At 42.3% G+C, this 18,990-nt stretch overlaps 1 protein-coding gene across 4 annotated transcripts in view; it reads right to left on the bottom strand.

Annotated features, from left to right (window-relative positions):
- Nucleotides 1-446: 446 nt before the first annotated feature.
- Chm (lysine acetyltransferase chameau) overlaps nucleotides 447-18,990 on the bottom strand; it is a 34,762-nt gene continuing 16,218 nt past the window's right edge. Inside the window, exons 10-13 of one of the 4 annotated variants that reach the window (XM_072900533.1) lie at nucleotides 11,955-12,048; nucleotides 6,159-6,305; nucleotides 4,892-4,998; nucleotides 448-4,073 (exon numbers count right to left, since the gene is read on the bottom strand). In XM_072900533.1, coding sequence (XP_072756634.1) covers nucleotides 3,951-4,073; nucleotides 4,892-4,998; nucleotides 6,159-6,305; nucleotides 11,955-12,048 — 471 coding nt within the window. In that variant the 3' untranslated portion in view covers nucleotides 448-3,950. Of the gene's footprint in view, nucleotides 4,074-4,891; nucleotides 4,999-6,158; nucleotides 6,306-11,954; nucleotides 12,049-18,990 lie in introns of all 4 variants that reach the window. The other 3 variants (XM_072900530.1, XM_072900531.1, XM_072900532.1) reach the window with 3 other exon arrangements.

The following is an 18,990-nucleotide window of genomic DNA, read 5'->3' as shown; positions in this document are numbered from 1 at the left end:
TTTTATCGCGCAGATTAAAGACAATTTTACAGAAGCTTACAAAACGCGAATACTCTGAAAATTTTTGTCTGGATGACGATGACTCTGTCTCTTTCGGCTACGGTAGATGATAATATTGTCTGGGAAAAAAAATCTCTTTAAGGCGACTTTTGCAATCCTCTTGTTGTCAAAAACTATATCAATATTTTATCAAAAACCGTGTGATCGACTTTATCCATTCTTGCAACAATCTTTATATGTTGATTATATTTTAATCAATAAAATATTTTGGCATCGATAGTAATTTTTTTTTATTATGACGGCTGAAACATTTTTGATTGCCATAGATTAGCAATCTAGTTTTTTGTTAAATTAAATTTTTTTATTACTTTCGATTAATTTTATCACTTTCGTTAGTATATGCATATAATTTTATGGCATCTATAAAAATGTATCTGTTATATCTTAAGAAATATATATTGTAATTTTTATATTTTCGACGAAATATACGCACGCATAATATACGATTTTTTTTGTATATAATACATTTTTTGGCAAGACACGATTTTGTTTCTTAATATAAAATGCATAGAATGATTCGCGCCATTGCCGCAATTCCTTAAACGCCAATCATTTTCGACACTATTATTTATCCTTATTAAAGTATATTGTTGTGGAATTGTAAATAACTTATAATTGTAGTAAATCGTTAATAAATATACAGAAAAATATAAGGAAAATGGGAAAAAAATCTGCCTGGCTTCATGACAGGTGACAGACACATTGGAAATGGACACGGGTTTATAGATTCATGTTGCATTTTATTGCATACATCGCGACAAAATCGCGCAATGCGCGACGGTAATACAACAACGATTACAAAAAGATATACACAACGCACACACGTGCACGCGTTTATATTCATCATTCAATATATTTATATTTTATATACAATCAAATATATAACATTCAAATCTGTTGTCTCTCTGCATTAACCCCCGACCGTCGAGCGAGGTCTTGATTATTATTTATCTGTCACGTATACTAAACTCGTTTGCAATTTAAAGATAAATCATCGCACACGTATGGTATAACGATGTATAATCATCGGATAGAAAAATATGTCGATTACAACGATTAGTCGAGGGTCAAGAGAAAGAGATCGAACTAAATGTATCGACCTCGAATCACGGAGATCGAAATCGACATTCGAACGAATAAATATTCTTTGCAGAAAATATTAATTATAAATTACGATTCAACGATTCGACGAACTTTTCATTCGTTTGCCTAGAGATATGATTATAGTTATATTAATTTTACATGAAATTATCGAAAGATTCGCGATTCTTTATGATCGATCGTGACGATAAAAATGCATCGAAAAATTGATGGAAAATTACCGTTCGACGAAATCATGCGGACTTCAATCTCCGTTAAACGAGATACACTTTTAGTATTCGCTTCAGAGAGAGATACACATACATTGCTTCGCTCGCAAATTTCTCGCGATGTTTTCGATAGTTTGACACCGCGCGCGAGCGTAAGTTGAGCAAGTTTGCGAGCTACTCTACGCATTGTCTACGGCGGCGTAGCTCGGGCCGAAATGATCGGTACAAAGCTAACAAGTTACAAGAGTTCCGACAGTTCTGGAAAGTATTAATTGGAATCGGCGCGCGGATCGTTACAAGAGGATCGGAATTGTGTTGCATGGCATCGCGCGATAAAAAGATCTCTCGTGCATTTGCAAAAAAAATTGTAGTAATAAATGGTAAAAATAATAAAGAATGCAATTTCTTTATGCGTATTCGATGAGCAGTGAAAAGATTTTTCATTTATCATTCAATTCATTCGAGCGATAATTGTATAAGATTTTCAAAAATAATCAATGAAAATGTATTTTTGTGCAATTCTAAGATTCTAGAATGAATAATTAAAAAATTGTTGTAAAACAATTCATTACCATATCTGGCTATGAATGATACATAAACAATTTAAGTAAAAAAAATTAAAATAAAAAATCTCTAACTTGAATAATTTCTTGATAATTCGATCAATTTATTTATTATTTCTCGCGACAATTTCGAAAAGTCAAACTCTCCGAGAGAGTTATCGGAATTTTATGCCAACCATTTGACTACTCAAGTCGTCGGCAGCTGGTATCGCACCATGATGTCGGGAGGCACGAAACATATTTAAATTGTACTCGCGTATGACCTTGAATCGATACCTTTCAAGTTATTTTCATGTCGTTGCTCGACGTCGTCGTCGTCGAGGCCGGTGGGCCTCTGCTGCATCGTTGGCACATCTTTCTTTCTCTCTCTGTTCTGCAGCCAAGCATGCACCTTGGTAGACCGATCAATAACGTATCTCTCGTGCCTACGTCTTGTGGCCGCGGTGCAGTATAGTCGGATGTATTTTAACGGCGAAATTATTCTCCAGCGCACGAATATTAAACGAGAAAATTTCCTCTTTGCTCCCTCATTTCCATGTTGACATCAGTTATACAGACAATTTAATGACGATTAATTAAACAAACCGCTTGAGATTCGGAATCAACGAAAGTGCTTGAGAAATCGCACAACCTATGAGAAATTATTCTCTATTCGCGAGTATACACGAGGTCGTATACACGTTGAATCATCACATTGCGACGTTAAAATTTTGTAGAATTCGAGGTAGGGGGGATTCCTCGCTGCGGAAAAAAAAAAATATGTTTATATTTTTTTTTTTCAGCAAAATATACGTTTGTCGACGATTCATTTTCGCGATTCGCGTCTCGTTCGCGAAACGGGAATTTTTGCCCGGGTGGTCCACCCGGTCCCGCGCGCATTCGACGCAATCTGATCGATGCGCCACCGGCGCGTTAACGTGGCTCTGCCGTTATGCAACTTACTGCACCAACGAGGTTGCGCCAATGAGAGAGATGCCAAGGTCGATGCACCAACGAACTCGGCGCAGCATCGACGCGGCAACGAAGGAGCGCGGCTTTACGTCGCCGGTTCAGGGATATCTTTTATGCACGTATATAGGATATACCTCTTTAAGGGTGAACACGCCCTTGCGATATTTCCATCGTTTCGCGATTCTACTGCGCCGCAGAAACATATTGTATTTTCACACATTTCGTTAATATCGAAATAAATATATTACAGATCGATAACCGATGTGACAGCTTAAATTCAATACAGTATTTACATATTTATTATTCGATATTTACACGCTCGAGAGCGAATCTTTCGCGTTACACATGATTCATGTACACTCCCCATTAATTAAAAAAGTATTTCACGCGTATTTAAAGTTGTATTAAAATAGATTTTTTTTTCTTTTCTTTTTTTTTTTTAATAAGTCTTAAATAAAAACTCACTAGATCGGGATTTACACAATAGTGCAAAAGTGTTGACAATATGTCAAATAATATAAAACTAAAAAACTAATAAATGTCGACAAAGATAAACAGATGTAATGGAGGCGCTAAAAATGCTGTAGTCTGCGCTTGCCCACCTTCATTCTAACGATGGAAAAAAACAAAATCTTTAGCGAGTTTCTTTTTTAACACGTTTAAAACTTCGCAGGCTAATTATTATATCAGACTTTCGTCTTCTTCCTTCTTTTATGACTCGTGCTCACATTGCAGAGAAGCTTCCCCTCTCTCGCGCGGCGAAGCTTTAACGGTATCGTCGCGACAGAATGTGATACTCGCCGTTTCTTCGCGCGCTTCCGAATGAAGGAGTTCCTAGAAGGATTTTCACGGCTCTTACCGAGTGTTATGGGTGTGAAATCTGTCCGTGTTCGGCTTATGTGGCTTCCCTACGTCGCCGAAGACGCGGCTGAATACGACGAGGACGACGGTAGGATCGACCGTCTCGTTTCGAGTCGCGTTCGTGAAGAGGAGAACGGAAGGGGGGGGGGGGGGAGAGAGAGAGAGAGAGAGAGAAGGTGGCGCACTTCCAAGCTTCTAGCAGGTCTTAGTTCGAGGCGGAGGGCGTCTTGGGTGGTTGGAAGGGGTTCCATTTCAGACACTCCGGATCGATCTCTTTGTAGACGGGACCCCGTCTCTTCACTCTGTCCTTGTAGTCGTCGATCACGTCCTGAAATTATTTCAACGGTCCTTTTTATCGAGGGAACCCAGCGCTTCGAGCGACGCGACAGCCTGCGCTGCGCGAGGGTTAGTTGGATATTATATCGATGGTAAAGGGTGGAATATGGTCGAATTAGTCGAATGATAATTAGCCTCGCACCATATCGGAAATACCGCTCGCTTGAAAGCGAACGGCGAACGATCGCGAAATCGGATCATCGGATCGCTGAGTCATAATCACGTTAATCAGATATGTCTGATTATCATGGGGGAAACCGCGATCTGCGTAAGAGAGATATTTTTTTCCTTTTATTATTCACCGATGAATCATCTGTTTCTCATTATTTATCTCTGCGGTCTGATATGAAGAAGAAAACTGTAGGATAAGAAAATCGCATTGCACTGTCATCAGACTGATTATATTTATAGACACTACGATAACGCGTAGAGTTTTCAACGTTAGTATTAATCAGTTGAACGTCTCGTCTCATGTTTGGCCAAAATGTGTATTTATTGACGGGAAAATAAAGCTCTAAAAGCTAAAATTACGTGCAATTGATGCACAGTCATATAAATAATGTTAAAATATATTTTCTATATATTATTTCAATACATTTGTCATTTAAGTATAATGTAAATTTTTTTTTAGATTCATCGGCGATTCTCGACACTCTGTTATGTTTAAATATCGCGAGTTGTGATAAATCCAATATGGTGACAAGCGCGTTTGCGAGAAAGAATAGACCCTACGTTCTCGTGAAACGAAGGGGAACTTTATATACATACGTATATATGCATGACAGGTTACAATAACAAAAGAGCGCCTACCTGCTTCTTCAGAATGATATGCTTGCCCTTCCAGTACTTCATCATGCCGAGGGCCTGCAAAGTGCTGACAATGTCGTACGAGTCGATGGCCATTTCCTTGCTGATATCTGTGTAAAAGAGGAATTATCGAGCTTGTCTCTTGTACAGTCGATAACGGTCTTTTTCCATGACCTTAGTTGGAATTGAAAATTATTGTCGACGGAAAAGCCCCGACGGGTCATAATATCCGATCTCGTAGAAGGAACTTGTTTCTCGCGACTAAGACTGAGATTAATAAAATGACGAGCCTGACGGGGAGATGGACGATTAATAAAACGTGATAAATTTCTTATTGATTGATATTTTTTCGTGTGTGAAGAGAATATATCGTTAAAATGTAAAAAATCTACGAGACATATTTTGAAGAGAAATATTCCCTTCTTTGACTAGCCTCTTTACTTAGTTCCGCAAATCCGATTTTAATTTACAAATAATCTCTAGTTAAATACATTGCATCTCGAAATTTATTTAATATTGAATCCATTTAACTAAATTCCGATAGAAACGATAATAAACTTAAACGATGGTCTCTCCGCACAGAATATTAGCAGTTGCGAAAATGCGAAAATGCGAAAATGCGAAAATGATGAATCATATATAATCTGCTGCGGTTCTCGACAGGGAGTGGGGCGGTTTATTCTGCCCTAGTAGATACAATTATTCAACCGCTAAAACCAGTTACGTTGGGAAAACTTGACCATCAAATCAATAACAATGCGATGTAAATCCCCCGCCGATGATTCCCTTGTTTCTCTCGGGACACAAAATCTAAAATAGAGTCTATAACATTGATCGAGAGTAGATTACTACATGTATATGTGGATATGTGTGTGTGTGTGTGTGTGTGTGTGTCGCGTACATGAATTCTATCGAGAAGGAATAAACCCTGATTGGAGCAGTGAAAAATAGAGAGAGAGAGTGCGGGGCGAAAAAAAATTTTTCATCAACCTAACGCACTGTCAAGATATTTTTAAAGGTCTTTTTCGCAGAGAATTATGCAACGAATGTAAATTTTTGCTCCGAGGAAAAATTATACCGCTTTCAAAAGCAAGCGTTGCATTAGCGGTTCAAAGAGGTAGATCTACGAGTCTGTCACACTTTCATTTCGCGCATGAATATTTAAATATCATAAGTCCCGAAGTGCCAAAAGTCCGTCGTTTCGACAGACTTGACGGTGACGGTTGCAAGAACTTCGCGGGGAGGACTTATATCTACCTATTGCCTATACCTTTAACGGAGATTTCCTTGCCCCCGAAATTGCAAAGGTACTGTAACAGTACGTCCTTCCAGTAGCTGCGATACGAGATCAGGCCGAGGTCCGATAGCGGCTTCTCCGGCGAACCGATCTTCTTCTCGACCCTCGTCAGCAAGTAACCTGCGCAAGCGGATCGCCGGATAATTTTCAATTTTTTTATTTACACCTGCAAAATGCGGCTTCGATGTTACACGAGTGCCGATAAAAGTCGCGCATCGATTAATAATTTCTGTAAAAAAAAATATGAAAGAGACGAGAGAAATTTTTTCAGTTGTTATTATAAAGGAAATCTGTATTCTCGCTAATTCTCGTAGATACAATAACATTCGGGTTGTGCAGGAAGAAAATGTTAACAAATGTGACAATTATTAATTTTCAAATTACATAACCGAGATCGAAACTGGAAAGAAATCTCTTGTAAACTTTCTAGAGTGTAACGTAATGTATAATATAATCGGATAACAAAATTCTATTATACACTTTAATTCGAGCGCAGACAAGTGGCTGACCGGGTCCGACAGAGGAACGGGCCTGGCCGCTCCCGGTTGAACGTCCGTTCCGCCTCGTTTGCCCGAAATATTCTACGACGAGGCATCAAAGAAAAATGTATAGACAGATGGGAGGGGGAGGCGGGGGGGGGGGAGACGGGGGAGAGGGGTACCTCGAGGCGTTTTCGTGCCGCCCGTCTGCCCGGTGAATCGGCGAAATCGTCCGTTGCGCGCATCCGTCTACGTCAATGGAATTATCCGGCGTTACCGGTTAAAAACCCGTTTTCAAGGATGGAAGGAAAGGGACGACTTAAATGCCAGATCCAGATCTACCGCAACCCGGAGAGCGAATGGGAGAGATCAATAACGCGGGCCCCGCGTCCGTTTAAGCGCGATCGATACCCGGGGCTTGCTCTCTTATCAGCGAGCAGGTGAAATCCAAGAGCGGGCGGAATGTCAATTCGGATGCTGATGGTTAAAAAAAAAAGTTTCAAAGGTTATCCCCGAGTTATAATGAAGCGAGAATTGGCGATTCTCATCGTACGTAAATACGCACGACAATGTTTGGCAATCCGAAAATTATCCATCTCCCACGTGACGGAGAGTGACACGAGTCACCGAGAAATCCACGAGAGATCCACGAGGCTGGAGTACGTAAAAGTCAATCTCGCGATAGAGATAACCACCGGGGATGGGATTTAATGGATTCGCGTAGCTCGTTCGTTCGAGTTTGCGTGGACTTCACCGGCTGAGTATAACTGCACTTTGCATTATGTATAACCGATTCTGCTACCCGGACGACACCGTGGACGGTCACGGACGGATTCGCGGGGATATATTAGCGTACGTCGCCGTGGCATACTCGAAATTACGCCGGCGAGTTCAAAAGCTCCTTCATTAGCAAAGTGATCTCTCTCCTTGCCGTCTTTTGCCAACGGAATCTCGCCGTCCGGAAGACGTTTATTTAAAGTTCTCAATGCGCCGTTCTCGCGCGGCTAATGTATCAAAGAGTACTAATTAAGTGTTAAGAGATTATACCGACAGTATTGGTCGACGGACGCATCACGAGGACGTCTCTCTCTTTGATTTATTTAATTTAGTCTTTTATAAAAAGCCCTTATAATCTCGGATCATCTCACTTTATTCACAATCGTTTTTCGTTTTATTCAAAAATAAAAATTTTATTTTCTTGTAATGTTTAGAGAAAGGGTACAAAAAAAAAATATATTTTTTTTTTTTCATTATTAATACGCTTAATGTGTGGCGAAAGTAAAATTTTATTCCACAAGATTTCAGTGTTTCTTTTATTTTGTACTACGTATTTACGCGAAAAATAGGATACCCTATAATCTTTGCACGGAGAGTTTCCAAGAAGTTTTAATTCCCGACCCCAAGTAAGCTCCAAAGCTTCCGTCTGCGTGCATCTATTATGCATTTGTTATGCATCCGATCTCGCGTTCGACGTTTCCTCGGATAAGCGCGGATTTCGCTTTCCGCGAAAAGCAAGAGAGAAGCCCTCGCGAATGGGCTTTTCATCCCCATCACGGACGGTAAACGAAGAGTGTCCTCGCGAATATGCCCGCACCGGGACACCGAGAGATCCTGCATCTCCCTCCCCCTCCCCCCCGTTCCCGTTTTCGTCCCAGGGTGTTCCCGGTCGGAGAGAAGGGTTCAACGACCACACGCCGTTTCTCTCTGTGTCTCTCTCGCTTCTGTTTTATGCCGCGCCATCTCCTTCACTTTCGCGGACCGTGTATCTCCGCTGGCAGGAGAGGACACTTCTACCTACCCTACTCTATCTCTCTCTCTCTCTCTCTCTCTTCCCCTCTCCTCTTCTGCAGACTACCATTTCTCGTCGACGCTCCGCGGGTATTCACCGCCTCCCCCGCCATTTCTCCTTCTCACCACTGATTACTTTGGGAGGGCTGAACGCATTCATTACGCGTCCGTTCAGGTTGCAGACTTTCGGGATCGGTGTGCCGGGTGGGAAAGGATGGAAAAGGGTGGCAAAAGGGGAAGAAGGGCGAAAGAGAATCGACGGAGGGGAGGAACGTGGATGGTGGAAATTCGAGAAAGAGGAAAACGATGACTGTCGCAAAGTGGGAGAAAGGAAGATGGATCGGCATGACAGAGGAAGGGCGCAAGGTCGGGAGAGGGAGAGAACGTCCCGGTCTCGGGCAGGGTCGGCTCGACGAAGGGTGCAGGGCCAATGAGGGATTTCGCGAATGGCGAAATTGGGTACCGTTGAGAACAGTTCGTTGCCTCGTCGGAATCACTGACAAAGGAGATTTACGACTTGTCGAGGATATTTGTCTCCGGCGAAGTTTAATGGAGCACAAGTGGTCGGAGCAAAAATCGAGATGCCGTGCAATAAAACGTTAATAACGTTAATTTAACAGTTGCACAATTATCGTATGGGATAATTGTAACAAAATTCAGTATTTTAACTTTTAATTAAATCAACTCCAACAAAGAAATCAAGCAGAGCCTAGAACATAATTATTAACAAGTTCAATTACAAAAAAACATATAAATATTTTTATCTTTTAAAGAAATGATTCTTTTTCGATTAAAAAATTGTATTCCCATTTTTATTTCCTCTTCCCCTTTAAAATATTTCTCTCTACATTTGTCCCTCAAGATTCACTTTTAACAGGTTTGTTACTTTCAGGATGAATGGAAAGAGTTAGGTCACGGGACCCATTCGTTCGGGTTACATAAGATGTATTCATTCTATTGCAGTTAGGGGACAAATTCAACTTGTAATTTCTTTCAGTGACGCGGACGATTTGTCTTTGAGACGTCGCGCGGTAGTCTTGAAAAACAGAGGAAGAGGAAGAGGAAAAAAGAAAAAGAAAAAATACAAACGCCTGAAAAAGGGAGAAACACAGAATTCGCGTCCGTCTGGCGGCGAGACGCGGCGTGTATCCGCCCTTCGCCCTGACGAAGGCGAGAGATGCTGCACGCCGACCCTGCCCAGTCGCAGCAATGTTGCGGCGGTAATCCCCCTCCGTCCCGCGATCCCTCTATCTCTCCTCCCTCCCCTCTAGCCATCGTAACTGGACGTAGGGAAAGGGCGTCGGTGACCCTGCCAATCCTACGTAGGGGTAGTGGAGCGAGGTCACGAGAGGTCATACGATTCCGAGCCCTTCGGGCGCCCTGCACGGGGGGAGGAGGAGGAACGAGGGAAAGGGGGAGACGCGGCGGAACAGAACAGGGCAGGGCAGGGCAGGGCAGGGCAGGGCAGGGCAGGCAGGTACGGGAGAGCCCGGTGTAGAAATCAAGGTGCGCGGAGAGTGCGGTTGCCCAGGAGAGGAGGACGCGCATCGCATCGCGTCGGGTGCGTGAGACAGGAAGCGCGGGTGTGTGTACGCGCGTAGCCCGCACGCGTGTCTGCACGCAGCGTGTACGCGACGTCGACGTCGACGTCGACGTCGGCGGCATCGGCGGCGGCAGCGGCGGTCGTGGGGGGCGGGGGAGTGGAGGTGGTCGATCGATGCGGCGAGACGCCGGGCGTCGCACTTTCCGCAGACCACTTCGCTCTCCAATCTACGCTATGCCATCACCACCACCGCCGTCGCCACCCGCGATACTACCACGTATAACGATATCGATACGCCCGCTTCGGTACTTGAAGAGTTTTACAGCGATGCTCCCTGGGCGCGGACCGGTTCTTTTTCTTTCTCTCTTTTTTTTTTTTTTTTTTTTTTTTTTATTTTAGAAAAAAATATCGGACTCTGTGGACATGGGATTCGTATATATTAATGCTGTAGCGATACGCCAGTCGATGTTAATAAATATTCAGACTATGTGATAATAAAATATAAAGATACTGATGATAATAATATGGAGTAATAAATATAGTACGAGGAAAAATAAAATAACAATCCCTTAATCTTTCTGAAAAAAAAAAAAAAAAAAAAAAAAAAAAAAACAAAAAAAAAAAAAATAAAACAAAAAAAAAATCTTTCCGTGAAAAATTAATCGAAGAAAACTCAGGCTACTATCATTACAATTTTTTTTTAAATTCAAGTAACTCGCTTTATGTACAAATATATAAAAATAAATAAATATTATTACATCGAGTGGAGCTCGGAAGTCTCGAGAACTCGCGTAGGGGCGCGCGGATTCGTAGCGCCAGCCTTGTACAGTCGAAATACAGCCGGCGGCGAAGTCGATGGCACCGACACTGGATGCAGGATGGACGAAGGGAGGGTGGGAAGAGGGAAAGCGTCTCGCTCGCGGAAAAGCCGGCGGGACTGTGAAAGCACCCCCCAGTCGACCGACCGACACACCACGACGGTACAGTACGTCGACCCTCGACCAACCAACCAACCAACCAACCAACCAATCAACCAACCAACCAACCAACCAACCAACCTCCCGACGCACCATCACCACCGTCGCCACCATTCCCCCCTGTCCGCTTTTCCTCCCCCTCCCCCTCCCATTACTACCTACGGTGTAGTAGCGCCGCGATGCCCGCCCGACACCGTCGACGCTCGCTCAGCATCAATGAAAATGACGTCACGGCAAAAAGCCCCGCGTTTAATTATCAACGCTACGCTTCGCGCCGTGACGAGTGCGGACGTCGCGCGCATGTGTTTGCGCGCGCGTGTGTGTGCCGTGTTCGTCGTGCGTGCCGTGGGCGAGGAATTGGCACGAGAAAAACGGGGGGAGGAAAGAGAAAGAGAGAGACAGAGAGAGAGAATAGACACACAAACGCGAATCCGCTTGCGAGAAAATCGATCGCGATCTCAGACACGTGAGAGAGGATGATACACACAAGTAATTGAAATAAATAATGAGTAAACGCAAACTGCTAAAATATCCGCGTGGTAAATTTAGATTTGTCAGGATTGTCAAAAAATCGCTCGCTTGACAGTCGAAACTGAATACGGCGAGGGAGCCAATCTGTTTTTTTTTTCTTTCTTTTTTTTTTCCCTCTCGGACGATCCGGGAGACTTTGCGTCGCGAGAAAACGCATTTAGCGTTTTTATACGGCCTTCGAGCGGTTCAACGGCCAAGAACGATGGCATCGTCGGCGGTTGGCCACAAACGCACGCTGAGACACAAGACCTTTCCTCATCGTTGTTATCATCGTCGTCTTCATCGCAAAACCGCGAAGGCGTACCCGCTCGAGCTCTCCTACTCCTAATTCGGTTATCCTTTCGATTTCGACGGGCGGAAGGATGCCGTCATCGCCCGTCCTTACTTCGACTCGAACCAACCAAGGTTAAACGAGAACGGGCAGAAAATATATTGCATATTATATACTCACTGAAATCGATGAGGAGCCGGCCATAGCCCTGCCTCTGGTAAGGCGGTAGCGTCAGGATACAAGACACGTTGTAATTTAGGAAGGAGTTCTTTTCCTGAAATAAAAAGATACGTCAAGTCATTGCACACATTCGTATGTTTAATTACAATTATTAGCTGTGGTACATGGTAAACTAGGGTATGATGGCCATACGGAAAAGATGGCCGTAGGCTGTAATTTTTTTTAACAATCGCTACATAGTGCGCTTTTTTAGTCATTATCAAAGATAATCGATATTTACAGTAGTTTATGCGCATACATTATTCGAAATAACGATATTGTGAATCTTACATCATATTTTTACCTTTGACTACCTGCAAAGTTTTTCATGTGTTCACTGAAAAACTGTTATAACGTCGAATAAATTACAGTTAAGCTATCGTAATCGACGTTGGACATATTATAAAGATATGGAAATTGTTATATGACCTATAATTTTTATTTTCGTTTTCACTACATTTTTTATAAATACTACGACCATCTTTTCCTTAAAAGTTGGGTAAGATGGCCAATGCTTACGTTGTACTATTTTGATAATATAAAATTTCTATTAAATCATTTGCTTTTAATTTCGGTAATATTACTTAATTTAAGCTTCGGTGAAGATAATATGCCAAATACTATGAAAAAATTAAAGTATGTTCTTTTTGCATTTTAAAAAACTATGGCCATCTTACCTGAGTTTACCCTATATTGGTAAAAAAAATCGTTCAATGGTTGCAGATCGCTTTTCTCTCTAAATGTCATACAAATTGTCGATTATTGTTACGAGGAACAATTACGAAGCTAATGTCGCAAACTGTGTGAATTTCGACATTAGCGAGATAAGATTGCGTTCCATTTCGCACGCTAGGTGCAAGTGAAACTTATATAAACGTGCGTTCGCGCAATTAAAAATGTGCGATCGATGATATTCCGCTTATCGTGCGTACCAGACGCATTCCGCGAAATTGTGACGTTGCTGCAATGGAGGCACATTCGCGCTTTCATAACGAGGAAGATAAGGGCGAATATTATCGCCATGTTAGACTAAACTGTGTCATATATCTATATACCTGCGAGATATGTTTTATCGATCTTTCCGGAAGAGCGATCTTTTCTATCCGTCACGTAGCTCGAACAATTAATCAGAGATCATCGTAAACTGCACCTGGAACGTTTCTCCTAAAAAGGCCGTATCAATTTTTCAGCATCATAACTCGAGGGATTCACGGAGGTCGTCGTGAAAGAGTCATGCCTGGGAGAGGAAAGATGGGTGTAATTCCGAAAGCCACATTCAAAAATAGAGCAAGCCAGATTCTAATAAGAAGCGACGTTTTCGTATTTTTAACCGCGACCGCAGTGGGCGGTGCGTGCACATCGGGCCGCAGATTAGATAAATCCTTTTCCGTGGATTTACTCGGTATCGACTTTGAGCTTCGTTTATATACGAAAACGACAGGAAGTCAAGCTTTTGAGAAATTCGTTAAAATAAAAAAAAAATATATATATATATAATATGTATATACATATGTTATATATCATGTCGAGCTTGAATTCTTCACGGATCCGAGATCTTATTTATCAATATGCTTGGAAATGTATATAGAACGTTAATTATTGACCATTTTGCAAATTTTTTTTAACAAAATTGTCTTTTAACAATTTTATAAAATCATAATTTTTTTTGGTGTTTGTTATGCGAGAGTCGACATTGGTCTTTTGTTCCTGAAAAAATTTGTAGTCGCACTTTATATTATAGTTACCGAGAGCGAGGAGAAATCTGACGTGAATAGAGGAAACATACATCGCGTCGCGATCAACACCCGGTATATTGTAAATGCACGTTAATCCAATCGACGCGACACAACACAACACCTTCTACAAAGACATTTTCGCGAACGAGCCTCGTGGTTGAATTCTGCTGAATATAAGCAATTTTTAGATCGGCAGAAATTAGTATGTCTAATGCATTCTCCACACACGTGACGGATATATTGCAGTCGTCCGATAGGCCAACCGTTTTATTCGGTGAGCAAGAAATCAAGAGAGATTAAAATCTTTCTCATATCTTTTTTTCATCGATGTTTGCCGTAACAAAGAGACTTTAATCACTCGGACAGAATAACGATTAATGTTCCAAAGACTATTTTTCGTTAAGTATCGCGCCAATTCACGGTACGTTCCAGGAAAAAGTTCTCGGTAAAAAGAGGAAAAGAGAGAGAGAGAGAGAGAGAGAGAGAGAAGGAGAATATTATGGAACCGCAGGTATTTCTCGAAAATAAATTCGCGTTCGTGCAGCGTGTTCAACTGAACTGTGCGGTCTCTGAAAAATCAAGACTCATCGCGCACCTGGCGAGGAAACCTTCTTTTTCCGCACATACGGAGATTCGTGCGAAATTGCGAAAGTATAATGGTACAACTGTGGAAAGGAGTAGGAAGGTGAAGCGCACTCGTGAAAAAGAAAAATAAATAGATCGGTTATTACAAAATATAAAATTGTTACGCCTCGCAGACAACGAGGCTCTTCTTTTATCGCTCGCTCGTATCTCGCGAGTCCGTAGCGCCTCCAACAGAATTCCTCTCGCTGTAATATTGGGACACCCGGTATTTCCGGCCGTGTGGCGGCCGTGCTGTTGCTAACTGCCGAGCCAGCAACGGTCCGAAGGACACGAACCGCGGTCGTTGTGTGCGTGTACGCGTCGGCCCACGTGTGCGTATCGGCGTGTTAACTTGGCGAAGAAGAGAGGAGAGATAGAAATATATATGTAGGAGATAGACGTAGCGAGGAAGAGAGAAAAAAGAGAGAAAGGAGAAGATAGGCGTGTAGAGACGGCGGGAAAAGAAAGGGGAAGTTTGGGCCCCAAGAGAGCAACCGTCCGAGAGGAACTCGTCTTTGCCGGAGGGGAAACCAACCGTTAGGAGGAGACCTAAGGGCAAAATACGGAGAATTTCTACATCGGAGTATTCTCCGGATGCTAACGATATTCGAAAAGTATCGATATACTTTGACAATGGAACCGCTGAACGCACAGGACCGGAGTTCAAGACCAGAAAGTTTTGTATTAAAAGAATGACCATTTGACCGTCGGTGGAATTAGTAAGACAAATCGACGGGTATGAAAATGAGTCAGCGTGCCACTTCTTAAAAGCTGAGGGTCTGCTGTCCTCCAATTCCATTCCCCTGTCATTCTTACGAGAGATGTAAAATATACAAGGTGTCCTAAAAACATCGCTCTCAATAAAAACGTCACAAATTGCGTTATAACAAAGTTTGCAATTTTCTCCGAAACAAAATTTACATATCAAATATTTTCTTATTTTCTTATTTTTATTACAATTAAATGGAATTTTAATTTCAGTCAAGCCCACCGTTACGAGACTAAATAAAGGAAGAAAATTGCGAATAAAAAAATCGCAAATCCCGCAGAGTCAAAAGCTTAGATAGTCAATATAAAGGAAGAAGAGCAAAAAAAGAAAGAAATAAAGTAGTAGAGACAGAGAATGAGAAAGGGGGAGAGAAAGAGAGAGAGAGAGAGAGAGAGAGAGAGAGAGAGAGAGAGAGAGAGAGAGAGAGAGAGAGAGAGAGAGAGAGAGAGAATCTGGGGCCCGCGACGTCCTTGGGCCCGGTAATCTCTGCGCTGCTCTCAGGGCCGTCTCGCCGTCCCCACTGACACCGCGATAGAGGAGGCCACACACTTTTCCTTTCTCTTTCTTTCTTTTTCCTTGTCGCGCGATCTCTCTTCCTCTCGCCATCGGTCGCCCCATAACAAGAGGCATAAAGGCGACGAAGCACTTTGTCAGCTCGTACCAAATCGATCGGCAATGACGAACAGGCGAGATTCAAATCGCGGAGATTTTGAATTCTTGACATCGGGAGCTCAAGAGATTTCAATCCGAAGATACGATCGTCGATTCGTGCAGCGCGAGACAATGCTTGTACATTTATGCTGTTATTTTTATACGTATAGAGTATAAATGAACCACGAACATCTAGATTTTTCTTTCTACATGTACTTGTATATTTTTATATTTATAGCTAAATTTAAGTATCATTTTTCAATTATATAAATTACATACAATATCATGAAATTATAATATTATATAAATATTATATAAAGTATTTTATATAAAGTATATATTATATACTTAATATTATATAAACTATAATATAATTAATATTATTATTACATAAAATAAAATATCGTTGAATATTCGAATCGTTCTTCATTGATCCAATCTGATTATAAGTATAGTCTCGTTATACTCGTTTTACTGAACTAAAAAATCCTCGTGATTACAGTCGGCATATTAATTGCGTTATGACACATGGTCCCGACGACTTATATATATATTTGGACACGCACTTTCTATTTTGATCACGGAGGGGGGAGGAGCGATATACATGTGTCAAGGACTCTCCGTGCGGAATCCTGACTTGTACGTCAATAATGACGGCGTGGTCGTGGGTCGTCCTGGCGTAGGAGGAAAGCGCCAGTCCTCTCGCCCGAGAAGGCGAGATACAGCTTCTTTCGCGGATATATAGTTGGCCGGAATCGATACCGACACTTCTCTCTCTCTCTCTCTCTCTTTCTCTCCATCTTTCGTCTCTCTTCATCTCCGGAACACGGCAAGGTGGTGCATAGAGTAACGATCGCGAGCCGCAGCCACGGCCCACCGCGCTCTACGTGCGAGAGAGGAATAAAACAGATCAATGATCGTAACGATATATACGTAGTTGTACGCGTTTCTCGGCGACCGATCCGCACCATCTGCGCCGTTGTTGGAACGTACATATATGTACATACACGCGCGCGCGCGCGCGTTCTCGGCTCTCGTATGTACGTTCCTTGATTAGCGCTTAGCCGACCTAACGAGAGAGGTTCAAATAGTTTCATCAAAGATCTACGGCGCGCAAACTCGTACGTCGATCGTGCCGCGCAAATTGCACCGCGTGACGAGCTAATTTCGACGATAAAATAATAAAAATCCGTGAGAGCGAGAAGACGCGTAGCGCATAGTACGAAGATTAAACCCTATTATTTTTCACCCTCCAACTGACAGATGAGAGTGAAATTTGTATTTTCGGCGCGTTTATCAATGGGAAAAAATGTTTGAAAAAATCTTGAGAAAATTATCTAGGTACCTTCTTTGATTCTTTTAATTAAAGACGAATAATAAATTTGAAAAGGAATTTATTTAAATATATCATTTTTCGAAGAATTGACGTTGTATGTAAAAATTGCACAGACTTAAAAATGATCCGCCACCGATTTAAATGAGAAATACAAAAATGCAAGAATGAGAAAACAAAAACCCATAACAGTTCCGAGTAAACGCGTGCGAGAGAATGTGATAATTTATGCGGTCGTGAAAGCTCCCATTGTTGCTCCAACGCAACTTGTACCTTCGCATTAATCGGCGATTGATTTTTAAATCATAAGAATCCCACGCGCGCACACATTAGCCTTTCTAGCGCAAAATGTCACGATGAGAACCGTCGTCTGATTGTGCGAACGAGCGATGGTATTCCAATTCAGTTGTGCACCCGTATACAATTTACAATTCCTCGCAAGTGTGATAGCGAGTGGGCGTCAAATTTAATAGCGAGTGTCTTTTTTCGATCAATGAAACGGCAAACAGACAGCTCGTTATCGTCGTTAAAGGTCTTCGTTCAATGACGCAAATTCGCCATTTCTGAGAATATCTCAGAATGGATACGCAAAACCGACAACCGTCCCCACTCTGTTATCTTTATTAAAATTTATTTCATATCATTTTATATTATACGCTTTGAATAAACAAGCAGGGTGCTAGAGAAGAAGGCCGTTTGGATATTATAAATTAGTTGGCAAGTCAATTTCGCTTTAAAATTGCAAACTTACGCAAGTCTTTTCGTTTCTCGTTTCGTAATTCGCATAAGAAAGCACAAGGAGCCAATGGCAGTTTGGAGGTCTGAAGACTCACGCAGAGGATCATCTTTCCGGCCGATGCTTCGCGTCACCTCGGAATGCAGAAAGGAGACGTACGTCATGGTGTGGCGGTCGTAAAGGGCTTCCAATCGGTCAGTATCCTTTTCTGCGTATCGTGCCGTAAAGCGCACACGCACACGTACAACATGCAGGGAGAAAAGCGAGAAAAGAGAAAGAGAGAAAGAGAGAGAGAGAGGAGAATCATTGGAACGCGGGTCAGCAGCAGGCAGGCATCCGTCGTACATACGTACATCTCTTTGTCTCTATTTCTCTCTCTTTCTCGTCTCGTTCATAAACACGTCGCGACGACGACGACGACAACGACGACGACAACGACGACGATGTGGTGTGTTGTTCGCCGAGAGAGCGGTGCGTAGGTGAACGAACGTCTGCGAGCGAGAGCGAGCGAAAGAGAGAGAGAGAGAGAGAGAGAAGGTTCGCGGATAAGGCGAATCAAATAATTGTGTCCGATCGCGAACGAGATTCGCGTCTCGTCACAACTGGACCGTCTCTATCCTTGTCTCTAACGACTTTACTCGCTTTACAAGTACCTCTTTGAGAGAGACGCCCCGATGTCCCTCGACGAGAGGCAATTAATCAGAATTCTGGCCCTGCGCATTCTCCAAGTGGAGAAGCAACACGAGTGCTTTAAAGGCTCTGAATTATACTCCGGAATAAACGTGCGGCTCCTACAAATCTTTAATTTTAATATTAATCAAATACATATATATACATCGTCGAACGCTAAAAAAATGTTGAATAATTTTAATGAATACATTAAATTTTTGAAGTTTTACACCCACATCGTTTCCGCCTTCTTCCTTCCTTCTTCACTATTTCTGATCGGCAAACTTTCCTCGAAGCACTTATCCAGGAGAGAATATAATAAATAAACGTCTCCAACCCCCTTTTCCCTCCCCCTCTATCTCGCGCGCAATGGCGCGCTGTCGTATTGTTGCGGGAAGACGTTGGTTGGAATGCGTAAGGCGATCTTTGCACAGCGGACCCGCGCCGATCGGTATTTTTGTAGACGCTTATTTACGGTG

This window comes from Anoplolepis gracilipes, chromosome 10, assembly GCF_047496725.1.
Source record: "Anoplolepis gracilipes chromosome 10, ASM4749672v1, whole genome shotgun sequence".
In the NCBI taxonomy this organism is placed as follows: domain Eukaryota; kingdom Metazoa; phylum Arthropoda; class Insecta; order Hymenoptera; family Formicidae; genus Anoplolepis; species Anoplolepis gracilipes.
Note: the sequence above shows the minus strand (reverse complement) of the source record. Positions and strands in the feature narration are given on the sequence as shown.